The following is a 10,256-nucleotide window of genomic DNA, read 5'->3' as shown; positions in this document are numbered from 1 at the left end:
ATAGGGGGCAGCATTTCAGCTTGTGTAAGAATTGTATGATTTTAAGTTACACATGCAAAACACCTGACAATGTCCTAAAAAAATGTAACTGAGATTTTGCTTTTAAGAGACTGTTGCAATGGACGGGTCCCCTAAGATTAATCTTGATTGCTTCCTGATCGAAATCATTCGCTCTGCTGCAAGTTAGACAAACGGCCCAGCAGAGAGGAGTGCGGTGTGATGATGATAATGTAGAGTGCTAGCGAGTGCAAGTGTTTTAAGCTTAAACTCTGGCCATATATCTTTAATCTTTGAAAAGCACAGATACAGAGGAACAGCAAATCAGCTAATTTGGATTATTTCAGGTCTACATGTGTTTTTCCATATCTATACAAGTCACCTTGGATATGATAAAAAGCCAAAATGGATCGTCAGTTTCAGTGTGAGAGCGAAAGATGTTGAACCCCAGTTTCTTGTACAGGGCCACAGCAGCGTTCTGTGGGGAGGTGGTCTCCAGCACAATCTTGGAGAAGCCTCGTTCCTCACAGAAGTGAACCACAGTCTGAGCCAGCCTGAAGCCCAGGCCCATCCGTCTGTACGATGGTGAGATGCTCATCCTGCACAGTTCCCCGTGTTTTTCTTTCCCACTTTGTTTGCCCACTACAGCCACCGTACCCATGATCTGAGGCCTCCCATCAACCTCAGCCTCCGCCACCCAGAAACAGTCATCTGGTCTGCTCAGATAGTTCTTAGAAATGTCCTGCATGTCTGTCCGGAGTTTCGCCTTGACATAGCGGGAAAATATATCATGACAGCAGTAGTAGACAAGGCCCACCCAGGCTCCTGGTAACACCACAGCCCCTAACAAGGATCCAAGCAGGTAGCCAGTGACAAACAGAGCCAGGGTGATGGCGAGGTAGAGAGGGCTGGTCATGGCGTCGTGAAAACTTGAATGAATATGCTCCAGGGTGCCGTTGCTGAACAGGGATCGCACTGTGTCCTCATCAGAGGGACGGTAACGACGAATCACCAGCTGCATGATCAGAAGGAACTATAGAATAAAATTAGATAAAATTCACATGTGAAATCTCACGGGGGTGGGTGGGGTGGGGTGGGGGGGCAGATGTTGCTGCACAAATTAACATCTGTGTCACTGAAATCTGTGTTTATAGTATAAATTTGTCTAATTTGTTGCAACGTAAAAAAACAAGACCCTCATTGACTTTCTTGGTTGCCTATAACAGCCTGTGGACTGATTTCCATCCATGTCAGGCCCCTAAGCTGTGATATAAGATGCATTTCCATTTAGGTCAAATGTGGGCGCTGGGAAAGTTTCAGGGCACGCCATCTCAAATGTCCTCTCACTCGGCGTGTCTCCATTACAAAAAAGGACTCCGAAGGGATTTACCAGACTCACTATCACACTATCATTCATTTTAACAAGCGCATGTAAAGACATGCTTGCATAGATCATTTTATGTGCGCCAGTAATAAAAAAAATTACACTACATCACTGGATAATAACCAGGTTTTTTTCAGGGGTGAAAAAAGGCCCTGCTCTTCAAGGCTTACAAAAGCACGGTCAAACGGTCACGAGGGGCAGCTCACATTCAAATTAGGGGCATTTCAGCGAGGTAGAACCGCCTTATGCCAGGTATTCGATTGGAATAAAAACGCCACTATAATCCCAACATACTATTGTGGGCTACTGCGTAGGTATAAACTTATTAATTTACTCATCCATGCTGTAGGTGTTGTTTTTTTTCCTGAACTATGTGTTTGACTTTGTCATATTTGTGTAATTAATTGCCAGGAGACTTTTCCATGTTTGTAATTGGTGGCATGATGCAAAACCTGCCCCTTTCAGCCCAGCACATGGCCTAGTTCCGATCTGGCCCCTATTTTCCTCCAATCCATGAGGACTGTGAGTCCATCTGGAGTCAAGCAAAGCTGAATGAAGCACCCTTCATTAATAATAATAATAATAATGATAATAATAATAATAATAATAATAATCAAAGATTTGCTATATTAAAAATAGAATATGCCATGCACAGATAAACTATAATAAATAAATAATTTCGTTTAAACATTCTCTTTTTTTCACTCAACACACACACAATACTTTACACTCAAATGCTCCATTTTCTAGACTAAACAATGGTTAATTATAACCTAAATGCAATGTAAGGCGCTCTAATCCCACCAAGAAAATTAGTGCTATTCTTTAAAAATAACAGAACGCGTTTGCAGCCATGCTAGGTAAGTGGCGTTTTCTCCGGGCACAAATCAGGTGCTGCATGTGGCAGGAGTGTGGTTTGTGTGCCTCAGACGATGCAGACTCGCTGGTGGAGGACTTTTAAACTCACTTCAACTCCACGCTAATTTATTTGGAATGACACTACCCTCCACAGACGCAGCCCAACCTCCACGAGAACGCGGAAGCGGGATGAGAGATGGTCGGGTCGATTGGAATTGCTAAATCTTTCTTTCTTACACATGAACAACGGTTTATGACCGTACCGAACACGGTGCTCTACTCGGAAGTTATTGTAAAAAAACACTTTGATTGGGCCTCAGTGTAACAGATAGCAGATAGCGATGCAGCAGGAACTGTTCTAGAAGTGGACCACCATCGTGTAAAAGAATGATCTCTCTTGGGTTTATTATTTTCTCCGCCTTATCACCATAAATGTAGGTAATGTCCAGTCCATTACGTTACCTGGCTTGATGAGAATGAAAGACAACTGAGTCCTGTTGCAGGCACCTCCCCAAACAAAACGTGCTTAACTAACTCCTCAATGCTGTTTAGCCTTTGAGATGATGAGAGGTCATCATCTCAAATTCAAAACGGAAATGTGACGGACTTTCAAATTAATGCAAAGCATTTAGTATGACGTCAGTATAGGCGACTATCATTATTGTGGCTCACCCTCCTACTCTGACTGACGTCCAGCTGACTCCTTCAGTTTTAGTTAGATGGCCTCTACAGCACAGCTGGACGCAGGAAAAGCACTGTCAATCATCAACACACGCCCTGCCCACCTCAGGAGGACACTATAGAATACACTTGGAAAAGAGAAATATCTGTAAGGGTTCTTTTATCCCAAATGCAATAAATGTGGTCAACAAACTATAGTTAATTCAAATACGAGAGGTAATTTTAGTTCATGGGTCACTGGACCAGTAAACTCATTGCATGATAAACCATAAACACCTCCAAAGTTGTCCTTTTCCTTTAGTGTAAAGAAGTACAAGTTATGAAAAAGTCATCAGTTAATGAACATATTTTAAAAAACAGATGAACAGCTTAAGATGTGTAATATCAACAATATGTCTAAGCTTTTTAAAGGTATTATGGTCAGGTAGAAAGAAAGTCGGATATTGGCGCCAAATGCCATATTCCTTGAATACTGAAAGGTGCTGATCTCACACAAAGCACACCAGCTTAATTTATCAATGTAAAGGAATAGGAAGGGACATTTTTCTTGGTAAACCCAACACTCTGTGTCCACTTTTCTCCTTTTGGTAAGGCATTTTCCACTGGTAGCCCCTACATGACAGCCTATGTGTTGTGTCATGTGGCCTGTATGTAAGCAGGTAGAATCTATAATAGCATATCCATTTTAGGGCTTTCTATCCTTGTTAGATTCAAGATTCAATTCAAGATTCAAAGTGTTTATTGTCATGTGCACAGTAAAGGAAACATGATTCCCAGTACAATGGAATACTTCATCTGCATCACAAAGTCATCCAGTAGGCTAGATTGGACCCTTTGGCAGGCCAGTTTTCGGCACTGGGCCATATGTTTGACACTTCTTATGTACATAAAACACTAACTGGTACTTCGTTCTGGTAATGTGACATTTTTTATACCGTGGACAACTACTGTGTTCATATTTTCCCGGATGAAACCAAAGACAATTGTCCTGCCTCAGCTGGACGTTTTAACTATTCTATTAGCATGTATTTGAAAATGGACAGTGTAAAGCCTGTGTCAATATTTATTTTGTGGTAAACAGTGATTAAATTCTGGGGCGGCTGGTGGAACAGTGGTTAGAGCAGCTGAATGTCCTTGAGGCAGCGGCCGTGGGTTTGACTCTGACCTGTGGCCCTTTGCTGCATGTCTCCCCCTCTCGCTCCCATTTCCTGTCTATCCTGTATAATAGAGGCTTGGAAAACTGCCAAAAAAATCTTTGAAAAAAAAGAAACAGTAATTAAATTCCACACACCGCTGTTGGAATGTTACATTTTGTTACAAGTACTTTTACTCAACTACTGTACTTGCTACAGTTCTACTTTACTTGAGTGTCTCCATTGTATGCTCCTTTATACATCTACTCCACTGCATCTCAGATGTACTTTTTCTCCACTACATTTATGACACCTTAGCATATTTATTTTTTTAATTTTTTTTAAACACATTTTATTGTTTTTCAAACATAAACAATACAAAACACAGAAACAAAACCCCCATCCCACCCACCAGACAGCAAATGTAATACAAAGTTAGACAAGAAGAGAGAAAGAAAAAAAAACAAAAAGGAGAAAAAGAAAAAAAAGTAGCAGCATTTACCAGTGCTGTGATATTCATAACATTAAAATAAGTAAGTAAAATAACTAAATAAAATGAAATATATAATTAGATGATCAGAAATACAAAAAATAAATAAAATAAATAAATAAATAATGGAAAATAAATAAATAAAATACATGTAAATTAAATTAGATGAAATTAAATTTAAATGAAAAATAATTACAGTTCTGGTTTGATTCCAGTCAGTACCTAACTACGAGTTAAGAGTAAACAATCATCAGTAGCCTATTGTCCCCGCACAGGGGGAGTCCTATTCCACTCAGAAAACTGTCTGCCCATCATTAGCAGAATTTTCAGATCTACAGGTATATAATCTAAAAAGGGTGTCCAGACTTTTAAAAATAACTCATCTTTGCCCTTCACAACAGCTTCCAACCTTTCATGAGGGAGGGTATTAAAGATCTCTCTATACCAAAAGGTGACAGTAGGTGGAAGAGGTTTGGTCCAGTTTTGCAGGATACATTTTCGGGCAGCAAGAAGGAGCTTTTCAAAAAGCTTATAATGTGACGCAGTGAGATGTAGGTCCCTAGAGGGCAGGCCTAGGAGGAAAACCCCTGGATCTTTTTTAATTTTTATCTTAAATATACCACTGAGTACCTTTGAGATAAGTGACCAGAATCTGGAGATCAGTTTACATTCCCAAAAATAATGAAAGTATGTTCCCCTTTCCAAGTTGCACTTGGTACATAGAGGAGAAATGGAGTGGTCAATTTTATTTAAAATAATAGGAGTAATATGCAGCCTGTGAAGTATCTTGTACTGAGTTTCTCTTAACCGGTTACAGGTAGATGTAGACTTGATCAGGCGTATAGCTGACAGCCAGTCATCTTCTAGATATTCGTTGTTCAAGTCTTTTTCCCATCTATGTGAGATGTCTGGTAAAAGGTAAGTGACAGAAGAGCCCAGAAGCGAACAAAATGATGCTATAAAATGTTTTCTATTTTTGCGCTCTAGGAGAAATCTCTCGACGTCACTATAAGAGATGTTGGTAGAAAAAGAGGCGGTCTGTGAGGATACAAAATGTCTAATCTGTAGATACCCAAAAAAGTGCTGTTTGGGGATATTGAATGTTTCTTGTAACTGTTGGAAAGATAGAAAAGTGTTATCCCTCATTAGATCGCCGATTACGTGGATTCCCTTGTCCCTCCAAGAAAGGAATGTAGTTGAGTTAACACCTGCAGGAAAGTCAGGGTTGTTGGTTATGGGAGACAGTAAAGATTTTGTACTTCTTCTTCCCAGGTATTTGGATATATCTCGCCATATCCTAATACTGTTATAGATAATGGGATTACATTTTATTTCTGGATTTATTTTATTTGCGTCACAAGTGATTAAACTCCATAGGGAATGAGGGTGGTGGGCCCAAGAATCAATACAGGTCTCTCTCTTAATATATGAATGTAACCACCGCCAGAAGTGGCGTGCATGGCAGGCCCAATTATAAAACAGCATATTGGGCATAGAGAGACCACCTGTGTCTGTAGGTAATTGTAATATCTTAAGCCTCTGCCTAGGTTTTTTGCCTTGCCAGATAAATTTGGATAACGCCTTCTGTAAATCTAGGTTAATTTTTTTGGACAGATATAATGGGAGCATTTGTAAAGGGTATAGGAGTCGAGGGAGCACATTCATCTTAATGAGACTGATTCGACCGAACAGGGATAAGGGTAAATTCTGCCATCGCTCCAGGTCTCTATTGACTGAGGTACATATAGGGGTAAAGTTCAGTTTTTGCAGATCTCTCAGGTCCGAGGACACCTTTATCCCTAAATAGGTGAAGCCAGATCTTGACCACTTGAAAGGAAAGTTTTCCTGAACATCTGTAATAACTAGGGTTCCCAGTGGCATAGCTTCAGATTTGTTAAATTTATTTTATAGCCAGATATATTACTAAACCTATTGAAGATATCTATAATTGTGGAAGTTGAAAGCTGAGGAGAGGATAAAAACAAAAGGATATCGTCTGCGTATGATGCAATTTTATGTTCCTCATGTCCTATTGTTATTCCCTTTACATCGGTATGGAGTCGAATAGTTTCAGCTAAAGGTTCTAATGCTAAGGCAAAGAGGAGTGGGCTGAGGGGGCACCCTTGGCGTACACCCCTTGCTATTGGGAAGGGTTCGGAACGTCGCCCATTAGTTATAACAACAGCTGAGTGATATATGGTTTGGATCCATTTAAGGAAGTCCCCCCCCAGGCCAAATCTCCCCAAGATGTCAAACAAATAGCCCCACTCAACCCTATCGAAAGCCTTTTCTGCATCTAGAGAAATGGCCAGAGCCTTCTGTTTATATTGAGAGGTAAATTGTACAATATTCAAGAACCTTCTTACATTGCTAGCTGAATAGCGTCCATAAACAAAGCCCGACTGATCTGGATTTATAAGAGTGGGGAGTAATTTTTCTAGGCGTCCGGCTAAGAGTTTTGACAGTATTTTGCTGTCTACAGGAATCAGACTGATCGGCCTATAGGAACCACATATGTCAGATGGCTTATCCCTCTTTAAGGTAACCGAGATATTAGCTGTGTTTAGCGTGGGGGGGAGACAACCCCTATTAAAGGAATCTGAATATATGTCCGTTAAGGGACCAACTATTTCTTGTCTGAATGTTTTGTAAAATTCTGGGCCGAAACCGTCCGGTCCCGGAGCCTTGCCTCCCTTAAGAGTGTGTATGGCTTGTAAGACTTCTTCTTTAGTAATTGGCTTGCATAGCTCTGCCTTCTGTGCGTCTGAAAGAGACGGTAATTTTATCTTGTTAAGAAATGTTGTTCTAGCCTCAGAAGAGGATGTACATTCAGAGCTATAGAGGTCTTTATAGAACAGTTTCATTACTTCATTTATATCAGATGATTTGAGGCATCTCATCCCATTTTTGTCTATAAGGGATGGGATTACATTGGGATCGGTTTTACCTCGGGCAAGGCGGGCCAGTAATCGGCCTGGTTTGTTGCCTGATTCAAATAGTCTGTGTTTAGCAAAAAATATCTGTGTCTCTGCCTTCCTGGTTAAGAGCTGATTTCAAAGCAGAGCGGGCTGCATCCAGCTGTTTAGCAAGAGGGCTGCTATGAGAAATCTTAAACTGAGCTTCTAGATTATCTATTGTCTTCTCTAAATCTAACTGTCTTTTAAGGGCGTCTTTCTTCTGTGTTGACGTATACGATATAATAGTCCCACGTATGTATGCTTTGCCGGCTTCCCACAGCGTAGAAGGACTGATATCTGGGGTTTTATTTATAGAGATGTACTGTCGCCATTCAGATGTAATATATTCTGTAACAGAGTGGTTACTTAGAAGGGTAGGGTCAAGCCTCCAGTGTCTGCAAGCAGGATCTCTATAAGGAGGAGAGATAGTTACACTGATGGGGGAGTGGTCAGAGAGAAACTTGGTGTCAATTGTGCAGTTCAGTATTCTGTTCAAAATTGTTCTTGAAGATAAAAAGTAATCTATTCTAGAAGAAACCTGGTGGGGGATTGAGAAAAATGTGTAGTATTTATCTAAGGGGTGTAGCACCCTCCAAGTATCATATAGATCTAAATCTTTACAAAAGTCACCCATTTTTGCACTTTTCTTAGATATTTATTATTATTAATAGAACATGCAAATCAACTAAAATATTATTGTATATTATCACAGGTTAAGATACTCGGCAGTATGTAAAGTAGTTGAATTTAGAAGCTGCAGCATTAAAGTGATGGACACAATAAGTATAATCCACTTATTTAATTTTATTATCATTATGAAGCCTGCCATTCTGCACAATGAATACTTTTGTACTTTTATTTGAATACAGGACTTTTACTTGTAGCAGAATTTTGTACTGTAGTATTGCAACTTTTACTTTGGTAAAGGATCCTAGTACTTCTTCCACCACACCTGTATCATTCTTCTGGGGTTAGTTCTTCCTGTATATCCAGCAGAGCTTCGCCCAACTTGCAGTCATTGCATGTGAATGCATTTGTGAAATAAAATCACAGTAGTTGAAAGTAGTATTTACTAAAAAAGAAACTTAAGCAGTAGTCAACGATAACAATCAACAATCGGCAATCTTTGAATCTTGATCAAATAAGGAAGAAAGTAATGCGTGATCAACTCAAATAATCATATTTTTATTTTACAATGTGAAGGAAAGGTTTAATTTTATACGTTTCTGCAGATTCTTCTACTTGTGTGAGTATAGTATTTAATAACCAGTTTCCCAATCTTGAAAGGTTGACAAAAAGTCCTAGATTGACTGAATTCACCCTACATTTTGAAAAGTTAATCATTACTGCATCAAAGATAAATCACATGACACGACTTCAGTCTGACTGAGTCTCAATCCACTGAACCAAGAAATATGCAGGTTGTGCAACACTTGTTGACATGAATGCAATGGAATGAGGGAGGCGGAGTGCGACACCTAGTGGCTGAATTATGTCAATGTTATAAACTGCACCTTAAAGTTTGGTCAACTGTTTTGAGTGGTGAAGGCTCTTAAAAAGACATTCTAAGACAACTACTGCCAACATTACCAAGGTGTACCATGGGCTTAAATGGATGGTTTGGCTTTTTGAAGTGGGAGTTGTATTACGGAAGTTTTCATTGGATTTTGATATTTGTAACCCACAGAAGACAATCCACATGTGTACCATGATTACAGATATTTCACTCTCAACAAACATGTATTTTTATAGTGTTGTGTAAGGTCGTATCCTCAAAAATACAGAGTAATTTGCAAATATGCATAACTTAATCTGCAAACATGTATTATAATTTCATATTAAAATAATGTAAAGTCATATTTACTCATATCTGGATCCATTGGTAGAATAAAAGTTCACATTTGTGGACAGCTTCCTGTCAGTTTGTGAGACAAATAAGATTTGTGACTTGTCTCCTATTTGTTTGATTTTTGTCCAATTTGTACCGCAGCAGATCTGTCGAAAAAAATTCTGAAATCTGAAAAATCTGTAGAAACAAAATCTGTATGAGGTGCAGTTACTATCCCGGGCCTCAACTTTATGCAAATGAGAAGTGGACAACTCAATGGCCCGTCGCTTGAAACTTGCCACTATGCTATCACAATGCATTGAATGAACACAATGAATGGGAAACAAGGAGATGATTGTACTTTTGGACATGTACCTTGAGTGTGCTGTGCTGCACGCTTAACGTTACTTACTGGCCTTACCGACAGTTTACTTACTTAAGCTTGTGTCCCCAGGGTGTGAGCAATGATGCCATGCCGGTTTGCCTGTACAACCATCTGAACGACCACAGGGAGTCAAATGGCCTTAAACATGTGGTAACAGAGAGCCACCACACTGGGAAAAGAACATGAGCATAAATGTCTCGCCATCTGCTGAGGTCCAAGCTACGATGTCTCACATAATCATAAACAAAGCTTCAGTGTTAGCTGTGTTGTGTTTAGTGCAGGTGACGTTACAGAGACATTTCATATGTGAGGCATGAATAGCAGCATTAGATGATGATGTGACTCTAAACATGTATGGCCGATAATGTGTGGTAAACACAACAAGCAACTTCGAAGCAGAGCTAGCTGCTAGCTCCACGGCTAATTCACAGATCATTTTTTAAATGTTTTAGACTAAAACTCTGGCAAGATCTCACACATTGCACCTTTATAAAGCACTGATACAGAAGAATATCACAGGGGCTTATCTCGATTATTTAAGGT

At 39.7% G+C, this 10,256-nt stretch overlaps 1 protein-coding gene across 1 annotated transcript; it reads right to left on the bottom strand.

Moving 5' to 3' along the window:
- Positions 1-346: 346 nt before the first annotated feature.
- LOC310965786 (putative N-acetyltransferase camello) lies at positions 347-1,018 on the bottom strand (the record flags this gene model as incomplete). The annotated part of the gene is made up of 1 exon (XM_083939539.1): positions 347-1,018. One exon carries the CDS (start codon positions 1,016-1,018, stop codon positions 347-349), a length of 672 nt encoding a protein of 223 aa, XP_083795665.1.
- Between the last annotated feature and the right edge of the window lie 9,238 nt (positions 1,019-10,256).

Source organism: Echiichthys vipera (genome assembly GCF_963691815.1).
Source record: "Echiichthys vipera genome assembly, chromosome: X".
Lineage (NCBI taxonomy): Eukaryota > Metazoa > Chordata > Actinopteri > Perciformes > Trachinidae > Echiichthys > Echiichthys vipera.
This window is presented reverse-complemented; position numbering and strand designations above follow the sequence as displayed.